This window comes from Hemiscyllium ocellatum, chromosome 4 (assembly GCF_020745735.1).
Source record: "Hemiscyllium ocellatum isolate sHemOce1 chromosome 4, sHemOce1.pat.X.cur, whole genome shotgun sequence".
Classification (NCBI taxonomy): domain Eukaryota; kingdom Metazoa; phylum Chordata; class Chondrichthyes; order Orectolobiformes; family Hemiscylliidae; genus Hemiscyllium; species Hemiscyllium ocellatum.
The window spans coordinates 111,054,616-111,074,922 of NC_083404.1; the positions used below are offsets into that span (position 1 = coordinate 111,054,616).

General features: G+C 41.3%; 1 protein-coding gene across 3 annotated transcripts in view; it reads left to right on the forward strand.

Moving 5' to 3' along the window:
- Positions 1 to 20,307, forward strand: part of rhpn1 (rhophilin, Rho GTPase binding protein 1) — a 95,866-nt gene that overhangs the window by 49,545 nt on the left and 26,014 nt on the right. For all 3 annotated transcript variants that reach the window (XM_060824455.1, XM_060824456.1, XM_060824457.1), the window contains exons 4-6: positions 2,244 to 2,319; positions 8,663 to 8,740; positions 12,396 to 12,520. In XM_060824455.1, the coding sequence (XP_060680438.1) occupies positions 2,244 to 2,319; positions 8,663 to 8,740; positions 12,396 to 12,520 (279 nt within the window). The remainder of the gene's footprint in view (positions 1 to 2,243; positions 2,320 to 8,662; positions 8,741 to 12,395; positions 12,521 to 20,307) is intronic.

Genomic DNA, 20,307 nt, shown 5'->3' on the forward strand with positions numbered 1-20,307 from the left:
GTCATGCTTGGGACCTATTCGTCATCTCTGAACCCATCGAACCAGAATGGAGTATGTTGTCCTCAATCTCAAGAGACTGCCTCAGAAGTGTCATACGGTGTATCATCATTAGAGATGCAGGCACTTCTAAAATCTTTCTTCAATACAAAGTTATGAGAAAGCAAATGAATTTGGTGTTGACTTGTTAAAACATTAGATAAATGCAAGTGTTTGTAGTGTAATTTCTAAGGTTTGTTCCATAGCAGGAACATGGTGTAACATTGAGCAATTAATCTGTGTAGTAGTCAAGTACTCTTATGGAGAAGTGATCTGAACGAACTCGCAAGTAGAGGTGAAATCTTGATGGGATGTTCAAGGGATCTTGAGCTGCTTAGTTGGATAAACTAAGCTATTTTGATAGGTCCAAGAGTGCAGAAGGCATTTGTTTTTCCTCTTTTAATTTGGTGTGAAAGTTCAATGTTCAGTTTGTGATTGACACTGTCAAGATCTTCTACACAAATAGCTTATTATTGCAAGTGACAAACTGGGGGAAAAATCTGATCTAAATCTGCCAAGTTGAATTACTGAGCACAGACTGTGTTTGTTTGTAGTTAGATAAGTAATAACTCCTTTCTTTATAAATTTGATTTGAAGATAAGCCTCTGTTTCATTACCAAATTGATGTTATATGCAACCAGTCAGTGAATTACTGCCTCAAATGATGTAATTTACTGAATGCTGGCCATATTAATCTGTTCACGGAATGACCTCATCTTGATAAGCAGCCTGAATAGGGAGAGCCAAACACTATAATTTTTCAGTAGAATATAGTAAAGGAGATTCAAAATTAAAAGATTGTGAGAGGACTGACCTGGAGTACTATTTCAGCCTTTCTTTTCTATGATCCGTTTATTGTCTTGTGTGCTACTGAGTACTGGGCTGCTTTACACAGAATAATGTAATCTTAGGACATAACCTTGAGTCTTTCCCTGTGGTGATTTTTGTGCTGATGGAGGAGATGTGACATTTAATTGAACAGAGTGTGGCATGTGGAACCTTGACATCTTTGTCTCCGCTCTGCTGGTGGGAAGAATCTTGCCAACCGACTGACAGTCGAGGCCTTTAGCTGGGCAAATATTGCCCATTGCCACTGACGTTAACCAGCGGCAGGTTGGGAACTTGTTGGACACTTTTGTCCCATTTAGCACAACTTTGTGTCACATAGCCCAGCGTGTATTTTCAGTCGAGAGTGTGGTGTTGGAAAAGCAGAGCAGGTCAGGCAGCATCCGAGGAGCAGGAGAATCGATGTTTCAGTCGTAAGTCCTTCAGGAGTGATGAAGAGCTTATGCCCAAAACATCGATTGTCCTGCTCCTCGGATGCTGCCTGACCTGCTCTGCTTTTCCAGCACCACGCACTCGACTCTGACTTCCAGCACTTCCTCCTTGATTGTATTTTCAGTTTGGAAATGGGACATACCCTTCACCAGGAGTGTGCAGTAGTCACTCCCGTAAATCAAAGAGGATCTTCCTCCCTTCTAAGGCCCGTACTTTATCAGTGACACCACTGCAGTTATGCTTGTGACTTCTAATTAGTGTGGTTGTCCTTCAAGCATCAAACATCTATTCACAACACCAATTGCTTAATGAATGTAGAGAAATTTTAATAGTCAAACTTCGCAAACCAATCCCCCTGCGTGTTTTTCTGTGATTAATCAGATTATGCTTACAGCAGTAGCCTCTATATCCTTGAAGGCTATATTTTTATATACCACCTTGACCCAGGCCCTTGGCATATATTTTAATATCTCAATTTAGATCTTCTGACTTTGTTACCATGGGGAGGCAAAGGCCTAGTGGTGTTATCACTGGGCTGTTAATCCAGAGACCTGGGTAATGTTCTGGGAATCTGGGTTCAAATTCCACTGTAGCAAAAGGTGGACATTGAATTCAGTAATTAAAAACCTGGAATTAAGCATCTAATGATGACCATGAATCCATTGTTTGGAAAAACAGAACTGGTTCACCAATGTCTTTTATTATCTGTATTACCAGAGAATTTCCCAGCTCTTTACACTTGAGAAACCAAACTTAAGCAACCACTGCCAGGCAGACTTATCATTTGACTAAGCATTATTGAAGGATGACACTCTGATTTAAATTAATTTAGCTATCAGGCATTCAAAGGGACAATAGTTAAAGAATAGTACTAGTAATAATTGAAAATAGAGATTATCATAACATTTGAGAATTTGTTTGTATTACAGTGAGTCTATTAGCGTTCCCATGATTCCTCTGGGCCTGAAGGAGACAAAAGAAGTTGAACTATCGATGCCTCTGAAGGTTGGTGCTTTTATTATAATGAAATAACAGAGCCTTCAAAAGAAACATAAGTGTACAAATATTTAACTTTTTTTTACCTCACTAAAGCCTTGCTGCAGTGGTTTATCAATTTCCTTCTCCCTAATTTAATCAGTTCTATTGTGCTCAGATAGCAGGAAGTTATTGATTTGATACAACTTCCTAAGCTGAAAATTCAGTGAAATTCTTTATTCAAATTGCAGATAAATGCAATTATCGGTTGTGGGGGAATGCTATACCACTGAGGTATAAAGTAAACACTGTAATTGCTGTATTACTAAAAAATCTTTATCCTTCACCTCATTGCATATAATGTTGGAGGGGTGCACAAACTCCTTTCTAGTCCCATGCCTACTCTGGTTATAATAAATTTTACATTTAACCAGAGTGGAAACATGGCCAATTATATAGGTTTTGGAATGAATCTGGTCTAGTCCTAGAAATAATTCAGCTAGGTTTCTTTAGTGAATAAAGCATGATTAGTTTATTACAAACAACATTTGTGGGCGGCACGGTGGTACAGTGGTTAGCACTGCTGCCTCACAGCGCCTGAGACCCGGGTTCAATTCCCAACTCAGGCGACTGACTGTGTGGAGTTTGCACGTTCTCCCCGTGTCTGTGTGGGTTTCCTCCGGGTGCTCCGGTTTCCTCCCACAGTCCAAAGATGTGCGGGTCAGGTGAATTGGCCATGCTAAATTGCCCGTAGTGTTAGGTAAAGGGGTAATGTAGGGGTATGGGTGGGTTGCGCTTCGGCGGGTCGGTGTGGACTTGTTGGGCCAAAGGGCCTGTATCCACACTGTAAGTAATCTAATCTAATTTATTCAAATGAACCTGCAGAGATTATTGACCAAAAAGGCTTACATCCTAAAGTGAACATGCAATAAATATGAGTAACATACAAGCACTGGCCCAACACTTCCTGGATCACATCAAATCACAAATGTGATCAAGGCAAATCCCACAAAGTTTTCAGCAGTTTCCTCCTGGACCCCACCCCAATGGATCACCGAATCTCATTAAACTTCATAAGGAGTTTCAATCGTTCACTTTTGATGATCTGGCCTTCAAATTTCCTCAAAAGCCACTCATCGTGGACTGTCTCCAACAACTGCTTATGTTCTGGTGCTCATTTTCCTTTTCTCTGATTAGGCTGCTCTAGATTAAGCAGTGTTTCAGCACATAGAAATATGCATAATGCCAGCTTTCGCACAAACATCAAGCTGGTATTGCACGGATTCATTTCCTGAGCTCTAATTGGCTCATTTACACCGAGCAATTTTTACTTGAGGGTTTTCAGCCTTGTTCTCAAACTTTTTCTAAATTATTAACTGTCCCTACTTTTTTTTTCAAACCTTTCTCTAACATTTAGCTGCTTACTAATTGCTAAAACCTGTTCCTGGTGTCTGATTGCTATTTAACTGTTCTTTACTTCTCACTAAGCCTCAACTACTGACTAATAGAACTTCTTCCCAAGTTCAGACTATACAGAACTATTGCCCTTAAATCACTTTCTCAGCATCACAACCTAACAGTTCCCCTCCGCATGGCGAGTGCCTCTGTCTCTCCTCTTCAATTTACTTTGACTTGCGGGAACTTCAGTAACCCCTAAACTATATTTTGAGTGAGATAGTCCCACCTTTGGTCCTGGGCAAAATTTAATGTAATATTTTGGAATAGTCAAGCATAATGATCCCTTTGAACTGTGTGTTCTTTGCATGATACTCATTATGCACTGAGTACTGATCCCTGCAGCAGAAGTGCGCATCCCACAACAAAAATTTGTTGCACCCAGTTGAGAAAGTCCAACTTGTGCCATTTACTTTAAATTACAAATGGTGGGTGTAATTTTCTATTTGCTTTTACAATTGTTTATTTGCTTGACTGCATATTGATCAGATATAAATTAGGTTCATTGTCATTCTTGTAGATGAAAGAAATTAACTTCAGCTTGAACTCTTGCCCCATAAGTGAAAGAATGTGTCAGAATTCTGTAAGGTCCCCAAGCAAAATTAGTTTGATGCAATGTTACGTCAAGAGCTTGCATACACGAGTTCACAGCAGTCCATTAATTGGCATCAAATTGCCTTCACATCCCTTTTCAATGCCTCCTTAGAGGGATATGGAAAAAAAATCATACTATTGGTCAATGCAGTGGAGATTTAAAGACCCTTGTTGGCACAGAAGAACTTCACCTTGGGTGAATTTCATATATCCTAATGTTGTGTATTTAATAACAGGTAGAAAGATATTTGTTCTGCCAGAGTTGACTCTTTACGGTTTAATGCAAGAGAATTTAGGAAAGTTGACTTGTTTTTGTCTTCAGAGATTAAATCTTTACAAGGTGAGTTTAGACAATTATGACAAAAAGCAATTTAAAAGGTGATCAGAAGTAGCATTGATCATACTATGTGTGTCCTTATACATAGATGTTAATTGAATGATGTATAATTTTATCCTCTGCTTTTACAAGAAAATGAGCTCGCCGGGGTTCTTGCACAAGTTCCATTTGTTACACATCTGCAACCTAAAAGGTGGTTAAATGAGGAAAGCCTAAATTCTTGCTTGGTCATAACCCTGGATTGTTCTTGAGCTTTAGGCAGTTGTACTATAGAGGTACATGCCTTCTGATTTTATATAGAATTTACAAAAGAGAAACGGGTAATCTTGTCTAACATTTAGGTATGGTGCTTATGTTTCACACTACAATTTACATATGTTAATCTTTGAGGGTACTAATACAAGTTGAAGAGGTTATTTTAAAAAACACATGCAGAATCTTTGGTTTTATATATTGAGGTGTAAGTACAAAATGAGGAAATTATGCTGGACATGTGATTATGTATTATGACATGCATCCATGTGATTATTGTTCAATTTTTGAAATCGCTTTTGGAAGTATGCCCAAGACTTGGATAAAGTGTAGTTCATTTGCATAAACAAAGTTTTTCAACCAGCTCTAAGAAATGAAACCTGAGGCACAATGTAAGGAGACCTTCAGGTATCATCATGTTCGGCTTAAGATTATAGGATGACCATTTTGACTGTAATATTTTTCTCCAGCTCGGTCAGTAGAGATGCTTGAGCTAAGCCTGATGCTGCATGTGGAAGATCACCCCAGCCTGAATATAATTAATGCATTTAGTACCCTCCGGTGCTGCTAGCACACATTCTTATGAATATGGAACAAGAGCAGACCGCTTGACCTTTGGTCATCAAGGATCTATCATTCCCTGCCTTAAAAATATTCTTACAAGTGCTGTTCCAGTGATGGTGATCAATTGGTGATAATTACAAAAGATTTCCTAGTTGATATCTGACCTGACAGCATGGAATCTGGAATGAATGTTGAGGACTACTAATCCTGACTCGAATGCACAGTTGTGACAATTCTGGTGGGTCTTTCCTACCAATGGGACCCAATACTCAAGTATACTGATGAATGAGTCTGGATATTGTGGGAAAATTACAGTTTGTTGATTATGGCTGTGGTTTGTTTCAGGCTGTTACTTGACAGGATGTTTCCCCTTGTGGGGCAATGTATCACTAGAAGTCTGAATTTTGGACTGAGGGGTGGCAGATGTAAATGCACATGAGGGAAAATTACTTCTTTCAAAAGGTCATGAATTTGTGGACACCCAGATGCAATTCACACTGGAACACTGAATAAACTTGAGATTTTAAATTCGTAATGGGTTTAAAGGGTTACGGGGATGGGCAGGAAAGTGGAGTTGAGGCCAACATGAAATCAACCATGGTTATATTAAATGGTGGAGCAGGCTGAAAGAGCTAAATTGCCTACTTCTGCTTCTGTTTAGAGTTATGGAGTGATACAGCATAGAAACAGACCCTTTGGTCCAACCAGTCTACACTGACCATATTCCCGAACTAAACTAGTCCCACCTCCCTGTGTTTAGCCCATATCCCTCCAAACATTTCCTATTTGCATATTTACCCAAATGTCTTTTAACCATTTTAATTGAACCTGCATCCACCACTTCCTCTGGCAGTTAATTCCACACGCTAATGACTGTGTGTATTAAAAGAAAAATCACCTCATGTCCTTTTTAAATCTTTGTCCCCCCACCTTCAAAACTAGGTGGCATATTTTTAACTACTCTATCGTAAGTAAAATACCTTTGCTTTCACCTTATCTGTGCCCCTTATGATTTTACAAACTTCTATAAGGTTACCCTCAAGCTCCTACACTTAAGTGAAAATAAGAACCAACCTATCAGCCTGTTTTTCATAACTCAGACCCTCTGTTCCCAGCAAATCTTTTCTGAATCCTCTCCAGTTTAATAATCTCACCGACTTCCTGTACAACCTCAACACGATGTCCTCACTCTTGTACTCAAAAAGGTCTGAACATTGAAAGCAAGCATGTGAAACACCTTCTTAACTGCCTTGTCTACCTACTACATAAATTTCAAAGAATTATGTACCTGAACCCCTAGCGCTCTCTGTTCTACAACACTACCCAGGGCCCTACCATTAATTGTTTACATCCTGACCTTGTTTGTTTTACCAAAATGCAATATCTCTCATTTGTCCAAGTTAAATTCCATCTGCCACACCTCCACTTGACAGACAAATTGTCACCGTTCTGAACAATGGGCTCCTCCCAGTCATACAAAATATTTGCTGTAGTAAATAAAGCATGTAACTGGGAAGACGCCTGGAGCTGTCATTACATTCGATATAAATAAGGCAACTGGAGGTTCTTAATAAACGTTTTTGACAGACCCAAAATGTCAATGGAGCCACTACACCCAACCACTGCTTGGTCTATCACGCCCTTGAAACCCACTGATTCTCACCATTTGTTAATGCAAGAAACCAGAGACTGACTACCGAAAACCAGGTGAAAAATGAGACTGCACATGTGTATACTTACGTAGATTTGGAAACGCAGTCCAATTTTAGTGCAAGTATCCAGTTGTTGGTGACATGGACTTTGCAAGTTTAAGCTGCAAATTTCATAATACCTCATCCAACTACCTATTGTTGATCTCATTCTGTACGTATTCTCATATTACCTAACATTTCTACATTTTACTTTTCAACAGGAGTCCCAGACTATAAATCAAGAGACATTTTGACCAATTGTGTTACCCACCACTTGGATCAACAAATTTATAGATTCACAGCATGAAGATAGGCCTTTGGCTCAGACTGGTCCATGCTGACCATATTGTTTATCCACATTAACGTCATTTCCGTGCACTTGGCCTATACCCTTTTAAATCTTTCCCATCCATATATTTGACCAAATGCCCTTTGAAATGTTGTTAATGAACCTGTCTCAACCGCGTCTGCTTCCATATGTGTACCACCCTTTGTGTGTAAAAACAGAAGTTGCTCCTCCAGTTACCTTTTACTCTTGCCCTTCCAGCTTTAAACTGATGCCCTTTAGTCCTCAATTCCTCAACCCTGGGAAAAAGACTGAGTGCTTTCATCCGATCAATGCCTCTCATGATCTTCTATGCATCCATAACACCTCCCCACCCATGGAGTCCTCTATGCTCTAAAGAAAAATGTCCTAGCTTGTACGACTTCTCCCTTAAGCTCAGACTGTTGAATCCTGGCAACACTCTTGTAAATTCCTTCTAAACTCCTTCCAGCTTCATAGCATCCTTCATATAGTAAGGTGACCAAAATGGAACACAGTACTCTATGCGGCCTCACCAATGTCCTGTACAACTGCAACATAACTTCCCGACTTCTGTACTCAGTGCCCTGACTAATAAAGGCTAGTGTGCAAAGGGCCTTCTTCACTGCCCTGTCTACCTGTGACTCCACTTTCAGAGAACCTTGCACCCAACTCCAAACACTGTTTCAGTTCCATAACACTCCTTAAGGCCCATTCATGATTTGACTTTCCAAAAGCATGATCTCACACTTATCTATATTGAACTCCATTGCTGTTTTGGCTCACTTCCCCAACTGATCAAGGTCCTGTTGCACTTTCTAATAACCTTCTTCATTGTGCATGATACCGCTTATTTTAGTGTCATCTGCAAACTTACTAATCATGCCTTACACATTCTCATCTAAATCATTGATGTAGATAACAAACAGTAATGGGCCCAGCACTGACCCCAGGCACTCCAGTCATAGGCCTCCAGTATGACAAACATCCTTTCACTATTACCCACTGCTTCCTACCATCAAGCTAATTATGTCCAATATGCCAGCTTTCCCAACTTACATGAGATTTAATAATTTTTTTGAGAAAACGGTTACTGTCTGTCATTTATAGATTTTTAAAGAAATACTTGTCAAATAAGCTTCTGATTGTTCAAACTCTGCTTCCTACTTTTAATAGGAAATTATTGAAGAACACTATAATGAAGCAGCATGCAAGTACGAAAAAGAACTGAATGAACTTGTGGATCTCCGGCAGGTTAGTTCTTTGATATTTAGCTGATGGTGATCTATTCCAGCATAAGGAAAAAACTCAACTGTTCCAAAATTAAAGTTTACTTTGGGTAAATGGCCTAAGGAAAGTGACTGAATTTTATAGCAGTTACTTGAGTGGGAAACCAGACTGCCTGGTTAGGGCATGGCAATAGAATCACAGGCGAATGCACTGGAGCAGACGCAGAATGTCATGATATTTTGTTAGTATTATACTTGGACCAGAAAACCAGTGAGACAGCATTGCTGCTAGGATGTAGCAAGCAATTGACCAAGCAGTTATGGTTTTTTCCCAAGAATTTGATTGCGATTTAATGTTGCCTTTCAAAGTAAGTGATTGTTGAACAGGAATCACAGGCTATCTTTTGTTGGCTTAAAGTTGGTAGTACTCAGGCAAAACCTTGCAATCCAAAGTGGAAGTCAGCTATTTCAGAACTGCTGTCATTCTGAGTTTGAACTTCAGAAGAAAGGAGAGGAGACCACTGTACTGTATCTGTGATTCTGGAAGTATTTGTACAGCTAAGCAGAAGTAGCCTGTGGGCCTCCTCTAAACTGAAGGACACCTGATTGTGAACATTGCATTCTCAGCAAGGTCAAGCATAGGCTTGGGGTCACAAGATATAAAATGGATTGAGAAGATGTGGCACTCCGAGGAAATTTCTTCCAAGAACATTTCACACAAAAATAGAATGTACCTTATTCACTCTGATCTTCTGGTAAAAATGCATAGAAGGAAGAAGTCCGGAGAAGTGCAACTGCAGAAGCAAGAGGACCAGCTTCTACACAGACGAGCTGCAGAAGGATATGTAGTGTACCAATAGCATGATAATATCCCAATGTAGGGCCAATCAACTCCCTGAGTATTTCAGATAATCTCTAATTTCTTCTGGAAATCACAGCATTGATGCTAGTGAAGACTGCAGCTGTCTTATGCGTCCACCACCATGATGCTGAAGAACAGCTTACAGCCTGCAACTCGGGGGAACCCCCAATTACAATAATGCTGAAAGTCGCACTACAATTCTAAACATAGGTTATCATGGGGGAGCTTGCTATCGTATTAAGGAGGTCACTGATACATTGTTAAAGAGTGTCAGAGTTTTCACATTACAGAACTAAGCTGATAGCCAGATAAAGAAGACCATTAGCTTTAGAGTCATTGAAGAATTTCTTCACATGCAATTCATGACCATTTGGATGTATGTGGTCATCAAGACTACCTTGGACTAGCCAATAGGGTTCCTTGGCAGGAAGGGGTTCCATTTGATCAACAATCAACTAGTAGGGAGACCAATGAAAGCACATCTTGCAGATTTGTGCCACCCAATGTCACAGCTTTCACTCCTGGCAGATCTTCTGGATTGGACCCTCAGATGAGAGATATCCACTCAAAACATATGGATGATGCAGATGAGAAATCTGTGGAATGTTATTATCCCTAAAATATATTGATCCACACCATAATCAAACATGTCATTTGCTTACTAAGATCAACATGGTGGAGCAGTGGAATATGCTACAGCAAGAATTTTCTGTGTTATTAATGTGTGCTATGCTCTTCACAAGTTCACATCTGCAATGGGAGATGTTATAGACTAGGCCAAACCACACAAAACATGTTTGAGCAGGCAACCCTGACCATAACTTTGCAATTTATTTCCAGTAGTCTACAGTGAAAATTGTCCAGATAAGCTAGCTAGGTTGACTACTAGGTTTTAAAACAGACAGAACTGTATTTACAGAATTACACAATGAAACGCAAAGAACAGAATAAAGAACCCTTACAGAACTCAGTCTATCCAAACCAGACTTAATTATGCTGCTCTGAATATAAGCAACAGTCCTAACAAGCAAACCCCCTTAAAAAAGCTGAAAAATGTGTTGCTGGAAAAGCGCAGCAGGTCAGGCAGCATCCAAGGAGCAGGAGAATCAATGTTTCGGGCATAAGGATTCCTGAAGAAGGGTTTATGCCCGAAACTTTAATTCTCCTGCTCCTTGGATGCTGCCTGACCTGCTGCGCTTTTCCAGCAACACATTTTTCAGCTCTGATCTCCAGCATCTGCAGTCCTTACTTTCTCCCCCTTAAAAAAAAGTAAACAAAAATGGAACAAATGCTTACAGGTTGAAGTTAGAAGGGCAGAAAGAGAGAGAGCCTGATCACACAGTCCACTCCTGAACTTCTAACTAGTTTGGACTGAACTGCTCAACTAGAGAGCTGATCACTCTCCTTTCGTTATACAGGTCACTTCTAAAACATGACCACTTTGGCCTGAAGTCTCATCTGTTTATATTTAGGAAAAAGGCCTCTCAATACCCTTTAATCTCTGTACCAAACCAGTGTAATCTTAGCCGGGAGCGTTTTATTACACCTCTGAAAACATTACCCTTGAGAAAAGGAATAGCTTTTAGAAAAAAAGGACCAGCCTTCTGACAGAGGAAACCTTATATTTGGAGGATGTAACTTCCTATGTGACCCATATGGAAGAATGAGTAGATTCCACTTACTCCTATACAGGAAGGCAAGTGAGGATGTAAAGATATGTTACTATTCAGGTCTGTTTATTTAAGTTCACTTATGCGAAGGGGGTGCTGGCTGGCTGCCTAACATTTATACCCATCCCCAGTTGCCCTTGAGTTGGTGGTGAGCTTGCTTCTTGAACCGCTGCAGTCTGTGCTAGAAGTTGACCTGCAGTGGGCTGAAGGAGAGAATTCTAGTTGCCTTAAGATCAATAGTTGGCCTGGTTTTATAAACAGTAATCAGGGATATAAGTTAAAAGGGATCACTAAAATATAGCTGGTGTCCTGCTTTTGCCTTCCTACCTGTCCTCACTCTCACTACAATTTTACCAGTAGTGGGAGTGGGACCAGACAGTCTGCCAGGGGTAGACCAATTGAGACCTATTTTTGAAAGTAAAATTATTACACTTGGTTACCAGGCCCCCTGGGTCTTTAGGCCCGCTGCACCCTTCTTGCCTCACTCTCCATATGCAATTTAGCAGAATGGCATGGGTAGCTGACGTTCTGCTGGGAGGGATCCCTTTTTTTTTAACTTGTTTTCACTCACTCACGACTCCTCACCCCTGCATTAAGTTTGTTCCATTGTGAGAAGCACATGTATGACATCCGTTGTGCCCATGCAATAAATTATAATGCTGTCACATTAGTTTCCATTTGAAATGCCTATTTTAAATATATGCAATAATAAAGAACTTTATTATGACTCTCAAACGGCATCATTAGAATGTCATAACAAATGCTTGTATTATCAGAAAGGATGTAAACATGTTAATACTATTATGCCCTTTGTTTTTGAAGTTTATTTGTTCGTTTTTTCTCTCTCCAAGCAATAACTGTGATTCAGTTTAGACAGATGATGTGCTTCTGGACTATGCCAGTATTTTTCAGTAGTGACTGCAAGTAGTAAGCTGTATTCCATGAAATTTCTGTTTAGGGAACAAAGAGCAAGTCACTCATAATGTACTTTATGGGGATTTGCAAGTACGAATGAACCTTCACACCCTATGCCACAATTTTACCAGTCATGGGAGTGGCACCAGGCACTCGATTGTTTGCTATGTTTGAGAAATGTTGACAGTATTCTCCAGACTTAAAACTTTATGGTATAATTTTCTTCATCTCAGGCAATACGCACTCCAACCAGGAATGATGCTGGGATTGAACTTCTTATGGAATATTACAACCAGCTTTACTTCATTGATAATCGTTTTTTCCCTCCCAATAAAAACATGGGTATCTTTTTTCATTGGTAAGTATCATTTTCAATGTTTATCATTTGTAGTTTTAGTATGAACTGTTGCTAATAACCATGGCTGATGTAACACTAGATATTCTGGTAATATCTTACACAGCCATTCCTTGACATAATTTTGTATTTGAGCCTGTAGACCGGAGAAGTAAGCAACATTCATTTTATTTTCTGGCTTAAATAACAGGGTGACCTTTCTTCGAAGAGCAGTGACATGTTTACTATGATTAGACATGGTGTAGTTTCATTGATCAGTCAAATTCAACAGCAAATGATCTGTGAGAAACCTGTCATTGCATAAAATAATTGCCCAACATAATAATGAGTGACTTAGACTTAGACTTACAGTGTGGAAACAGGCCCTTCGGCCCAACAAGTCCACACCGACCCGCCGAAGCGAAACCCACCCATACCCCTACATTACCCCTTACCTAACACTACGGGCAATTTAGCATGGCCAATTCACCTGACCCGCACATTTTTTGGACTGTGGGAGGAAACCGGAGCACCCGGAGGAAACCCACGCAGACACGGGGAGAACGTGCAAACTCCACACAGTCAATCGCCTGAGTCGGGAATTGAACCCGGGTCTTCAGGCGCTGTGAGGCAGCAGTGCTAACCACTGTGCCACCGTGCCGCCCATTGTGTGATGGTTATTTTAGTTTCTTGCTTTAGTGTGCTTACATCACACGAGTCAGTTGTCATTCATAACATTTGAGACCGTCACATTATAGTGAAAAAATTAGGAAGATTTAAACTATTTTTCTTGTTTTGTAACGGTTCACATGCATATATCGCAGTTTACTGCATATTTCTGTTCCTATGTTATTATCTTAATTGCAAATAAAGCATAACTACAGATTTAATTTGGAAAGTAAAAATTGAAGACTGTGTTTTTCAGAGTACAGTAAACATCCCATAAATGAATGGATGAAAATTAATTGTTTTTCCCCATGTCTAACTGCCCCTTTCATTGCACGTTCTTTAATGTGCAGTTTTGACCTGATGTTGGAAATGCCCTTTTTTCTTTTGAAGGCCCAAGCTGTAAAATAAACATAAGATTCATTCTATTACACTATTGCAATCTAGAAACTAATAAGCGCTTCCAGTTGATGATGCTTTCACCATATATTTTAAATTTTAAAAGGTTTGCCACTTATATGCTCTATAAATGTAGTTGTGTTTCAGATTATAAATTTTATTTGTGAAATTCTCCTAGTACTTGAGTGGCAAAGGAACTGGTGAGAAATTTGGGAGAATACAACCAGAATGGAAAAATTAGATTATTGAGATTGAGGAAAGTTAAAGTCTAAAGCTATTTTCCTCTAAAGGTTTCAATATCTAGATCAGAATCTCTACGGTAAACAGTTATTGAGCTGAAAATGTGTTGCTGGAAAAGCGCAGCAGGTCATGCAGCATCCAAGGAACAGGAAATTTGAGGTTTCGGGCATAAGCCCTTCATCAGGAACGTCGAATTTCCTGTTCCTTGGATGCTGCCTGACCTGCTGCACTTTTCTAGCAACACATTTTCAACTCTGACACTCCAGCATCTGCAGACCTCACTTTCTCCTCAGTAAATGGTGACTACCTTATTTGCAAACATTTACATGTCAGTATCCAAAATTCTTTCTTCATTTATGTACAGTTCACTCCTCTTTCATGCACAAGTGAAAAACTATATGGTATCACTTTCCAACTTGAAAGATTGAGAAGTTACTGGGCAGATGAAACTTGTTATTTGCTTTACGTGTTCACCTTTGTTCACTTCATAGGTAGCAACTGATTCCATGCTTTGTCCACTGAGTCGGCATCAACAAAATGCACCACTCCCCACCTCTTCCTCTGCTACATTGATGACTGCATTGTCGCCACCTCATGCTTCTGCGAGGAGGTTGAGCAATTCATCAACTTCACCAACACATTCCACCCTGACCTTAAATTTATCTGGACCTCCCTCCCCTCCCTGGTCCTCTCCATCTCCATTAATGACGACCGACTTGACACCGACATTTTTTACAAACCCACCGACTCCCACAGCTACCTGGATTACCCTCTTCCCACCCTATCTCTTGCAAAAATGCCCTCCCATATTCCCAATTCCTCCGCCTCCGCCATATCTGCTCCCAGGAGGACCAGTTCCACCACAGAACACACCAGATGGCCTCCTTCTTTAGAGACTGCAATTTCTCTTCCCACTTGGTTAAAGATGAACTCCAACGCATCTCGTCCACATCCTGCACCTCCAACCGTAACAAGGACAGAACGCGCCTGGTGCTCACCTTCCACCCTACCAACCTTCGCATAAACCAAATCATCCGCCGACATTTCCGCCACCTCCAAAAAGACCCCACCACCAGGGATATATTTCCCTCCCCGCCTTCCGCAAAGACCGTTCGCTCCGTGACTACCTGGTCAGGTCCACACCCCCCTACAACCCACCCTCCCATCCTGGCACCTTCCCCAGCCACTGCAGGAATTGCAAAACCTGTACCCACACCTCCTCCCTCATCTCCATCCAAGGCCCTAAAGGAGCCTTCCACATCCATCAAAGTTTTACCTGCACATCCACCAATATCATTTATTATATCCGTTGCTCCAGATACGGTCTCCTTTACACTGGGGAGACTGGACGCCTCCTAGCAGAGCGCTTCAGGGCACATCTCTGGGACACCCGCATCAATCAACCACACCGCCCCATGGCCCAACACTTCAACTCCCCCTCCCACTCTGTCAAGGACATGGAGGTCCTGGGCCTCCTTCACCGCCGATCACTCACCACCAGACGCCTGGAGGAAGAATGCCTCATCTTCCGCCTCGGAACACTTCAACCCCAGGGCATCAATGTGGACTTCAACAGTTTCCTCATTTCCCCTTCCCCCACCTCACCCTAGTTCCAAATTTCCAGCTCAGCACTGTTCCCATGACTTGTCTACCTGCCTATCTTCTTTTCCACCTATCCACTCCACCCTCCTCCCTGACCTATCACCTTCATCCCCTCCCCCACTCGCCTATTGTAATCCATGCTACTTTCTCCTCACCCCCACCCTCCTCTAGCTTATCTCTCCACCCTTCAAGCTCTTTGCCTTTATTCCTGATGAAGGGCTTTTGTCCGAAACATCGATTTTACTGCTGCTCGGATGCTGCCTGAACTGCTGTGCTCTTCCAGCACCACTAATCCAAAACACCCATGTTGTTGTGGTCAATTTCAGACTAACTCACAAGTCACTTCACACATTTTTTTGGATCTCAGTGATGCCTTGTAATGGTCTGGCTACAACACTGTGCTCACAACAACATACCCATTCTTATGAATTTGTATAGAATACATCTTGAATCTCTTAAGTTGTGTTTTTCTTAACGCATTCTCCCTGTGTTTTCTTAAATGTTCACAGCATCTCTATGTTACCTTATATTTTAGCTCATCATAGTATTTCTACGTTATGTTGCCTTGCTTTTTAGTGCATTACTGTTTCAATGAAAACTTGTTAACTCACAGCATCTCTGCCTTGACTAACTTTTTAATGCATGTAGAAAGTCAGACAGCTTGTCATGGTTGCCAGTATTAAATGATCAAGGGGTGGATATATTGTATGGCACCTTGTTACGTCAATGTCACACCTGTAGCATGTGCCAGCAGCTTTTGTGACAAACATGCTGCATGTGTTTCAACGAAATGGCAAGATCTGAAAGTCTAAAGTAATCCTTCATCAAGAGATCAGTCATGGGTGCTGTCACCCTCAGTCATGGGCACAGTCTGATCTCAGTCCAGAGGGTTGATGATACTGAATCGAACATTTGGTGCTGTCAAAGTCAATTTCAGGCTAACCTTCCAGTCCGGGAATTGGACCATGATCAACCCTGCAGATGGAGTCCACACAGTCTGAAGAGTACAGCTAAGCCAGTCAAGAGTCAGTAGAGGCCTCAGTTAATGGTGGACTGTGCTCAGTCTGGGCTGTATGACCAGTCAGCCCATATATTGGGCAGTATATACGAGAAGGCTGCCCATTCTGTGTGTGAAACTGAAGGATGTTAATTGGAGCCATTGCACTGGGACACACAGGATAATGCCCTTGAAGGGGGACAATCCCAAACAAAAGGTTGAGGTCTGATACTGCAGAGGAAGGCATGTCTTCCTGTTTGTCCTATATAGTGTTTTGTGCAATCCTTGCATGGGATTTTGTACACTGCATTAGTTTTGCTCATGCTGGGTATCGGGTCCTTTGTCCTGATGAGTTGTTGTCTGAGAGTGGCTGTTGGTTTGTGTGCTGTTATGAGTCCTAGTGATCGTAGTAGTCTGGCTGTCAGTTCAGAAATGTTCTCGATGTATGGTAACGTGACCAGTCCTCTGGGTAGTGGCATGTCCTCATTCCGTAGTCTTTCCCTTCGGCCTCTGTTGATTAAATTGCGGGGGTACCTATTTTTGGTGAATACATTGTAGAGATGTTCTTCTTCCTCTCTTTGCAGTGTGTTGTGACCCTTTTGAACAGTGTCTTGATGCAACTTCTTCTGTGTGTGTTGGGTTGGTTGCTTTCGTAGTTCAGGACTTGGTCTGTGTGTGTGGCTTTCCTATATACTTTTGTGGTGAATTCTCCGTTCGGTGTTCCCTGTACCATCACGTCTAGGAATGGAAGTCGATTGTCCTTTTCTTCATCTCTAGTGAATTGGATTCCTGTGAGTGTGGTGTTGATGCTCCGGTGTGTGCTCTCTATTTCTGTGTTTTTAATGATTACAAAGGTGTCATCTACATATCTGACCCAGAGTTTGGGTTGAATTTGCGATAAGACTGTTTGTTCTAATCTTTGCATTACAGCTTCTGCTATGAGTCCAGAGATGGATGAGCCTATGGGTGTGCTGTTGATTTGTTCATATATTTGGTTGTTGAATGTGAAGTGTGTTGTGAGGCACAGGTCCAGTAGTTTGAGTATGCAATCTTTGTTGATAGGTTCCCCATCTTGTTGTCTGTTCTGTATGTTCAGCAGGTTGGCTGTTGTTTCTCTGGCTAGGGTTTTGTCGATAGAGGTGAACAGTGCCGATACCTCGAATGAGACCATAGTTTCTTCCTTATCTATGTGTATATTTCTGATGATGTCCAAGAATTCCTGTGTTGACTGTATAGAGTGTCTGGATCTGCTGATCAGGTGTTTCAGTTTCTGTTGTAGGTCTTTAGCAGTTTGTGTGATGGTGTCCCTGGTAGTAATACGATGGGTCTGAGTGGGATGTCTGGTTTGTGCACTTTAGGTAGTCCATAGAATCTGGGGGTGGTGTTGCTTTCAGGTTTCATTCTCTGTAGGTCATATCTGGTTATCTGTCTGTTTTTTGCAGGTTCCTCAGTGTGTTTATCCTATTGGTGAGCTGTGGGGTGGGCTCAAGCTCCCTCTTTTGGTAGGTGTTGGTAACTTCAAGTAGTTGCGCTTTTTGGATGTACTCTGTTTTGTCCAGGATGACCGTCATTCTGCCTTTGTCTACTGGTAGTATGATTATGTTCTTATCATTTCTTAGTGTTTTTAGTGCTTCCCTCTCCTTGGTGTTGAGGGTTGTGTGTTTGTCTTTTCCTTGCTATCAGGGGTAAGATATTTTGTCTCACTGTTTGTTGTGTCTCTTCTGTCAGTCCATTGTTTCTGAGTGTGCATTCTAGTGCTGCTAGGAAGTCTGCTGTCTTGGCATCCCTGTGGTTATAGTTGAGTCTCTTGGCCAGTATTGTTCCTTCCGTGTCTGTGAGCTGTCGGTGGGAGAGGTTTCTAACCCAGCTATGTGTAGTGGTGTCCTCTCTGTTGTGTGTTAGTTTCGCCATTTTTTCTTTTAGTGCCGTTTTTTTGCGGTGAGTGGTCCTGTTCTGTCCTATGGTGACGGCCTGTTCTATGGTCTGGGTCCATTCCTGATTGGTGGTTTTTGAAATTAACGATTTTTGGCACGCAATTTCTTGTCTGTATTTGTATAGTCTGTTGTGTGCATCTGTAATCATTATCTGAATCCGTTCTGTCTGGCTGTGTCTCTGGCTTGTGGGTTGTTGACTGGTGGTCCGTATCTGACACGTTGTGGAAGGATTCAATTCTTTTGGCATTTGTGCAGGAACCGGAGTTGTTCCTATGTGGCGCTTAGGCGGTTGGCACAGGATTCCCATTTCCTGGCTTGTCTTTGTGTCTTTCATACTATTATAGGACAAACCAAACAGAACAGCCAGGGAATTCCTAAAGGCAAGGCACTCATCCACAGATTCTATCAACAAACGCATCGACCTGGACCCAATATACCGGCCACCGCAGCAGACAGCTGGAACTGACAACCGGAAGCAGCAAAGACAAACCACTATAAATGCCGGAGGAAACAGCACAGAAGCGCTTTACAGGAGGCTCCCAAGCACTGAAGATGTCACCTACACAGGGGATGAAATGTCTGCAACACAAATTCCCAGCTCAGCGAACAGAACCACAACAATTCACCAATATCTCAATAATCATCATCATTCATCATCACACAAGGAGAGCATTAACCTCCTTGACATCTCAGGATTTAAAAATCACCCAAGACAATAGATATGAGTCAAGCAGCAAATGATTTTTTAAAAAAAAATTGACTGACACACCTCTAGACAAGAAAATGTCGTCATCCTAAACAGCTTTCTGCAGGCTGGTGAGGTCACAGCAATACCATTACATGGATATCTCTATGTATATATAGCCACTATCTAAAGTAATTCACAGTATATAAAATGCTTTGAAATGGGATAATTGCAAACCTTCATGAAATAAAACTATTCTCTACAAAGTTATGCAACTGATACAATCACATCCAGTACATTCCTTCCCCAGTGTAATAACTCCTGAATTCATGAAGCTTTAATCTAAAGATTCCAAATCAATTTGTAGGGAATACATTGACACAGTTGATCTGTTTCCATTTAGATAAGTGTTCCTATATTGAAACATTTAAAACTGTCTTCCCTTCCTGGTTTTCTCTCCCTTTTTGTACTCTTTCCATCCTTTGCAGATGCTTCCCTCAATCTCAAACCTTTGTAGTTCTTCTATCTTTGCATCCCCTCTTTCCTCTACACCCACCCATTCTACTAGGTCCTTCCCCATACCCTGTAACTCCCCTGTCCACACATCACAGCCCCACTTTCCTGCCTCAGCCCTTAGGTCTTGCTCCATACATATTCTGCCCCACTTCTGAGCCTGCCTACTGATTTCCCTACTGATGTCCCTTACACACTTTGTGTTTCTGATTGCACTTTCTCTGACTGCCACCATTTACCTCATTCCTCTAATTACACTATATCAAAAACAGAAATTGCAGGCAAAATTCAGCAGGTCTGAAAGAAAGCAGAATTAATGTTTTGAGTCCACGGCCTCTTCGTCCAACCTTTTGTCCGTAGCAAGCATGGGAGAAAACCAGTGTCTGTTTGGAGGTAAAAAGGGAAAATATACTGGAGAAATGCTGCAGGTTTTACAGTATCTGTGGAGAAAGAAACAGAGTTAACATTTGAATCCAGTGTGACTCCCTTGTGATTAAAGAACCAACTGTACACCATTTCCTTCCATTTTGTTTATGGAAGGGTGATTTTTCTTTGACTGGCTGATGCTGACCCAGTGAGTGGATTTTACTGGTTGATTTTGGAAGCAGGTACATACCATCCTGGTGCATTTTGAGCCTTGTCAAGTAAGTTCTGTCCAGATACCCCAACCAGATGTTTGGTTGAGTGAGTTTTTACCTGTTTCTCCTCCTTTTAACAGTTCATCCTGCTCTATGTAGCTGCAGTATGTTCTCTTAACCTGGTCCTCTTCATAATG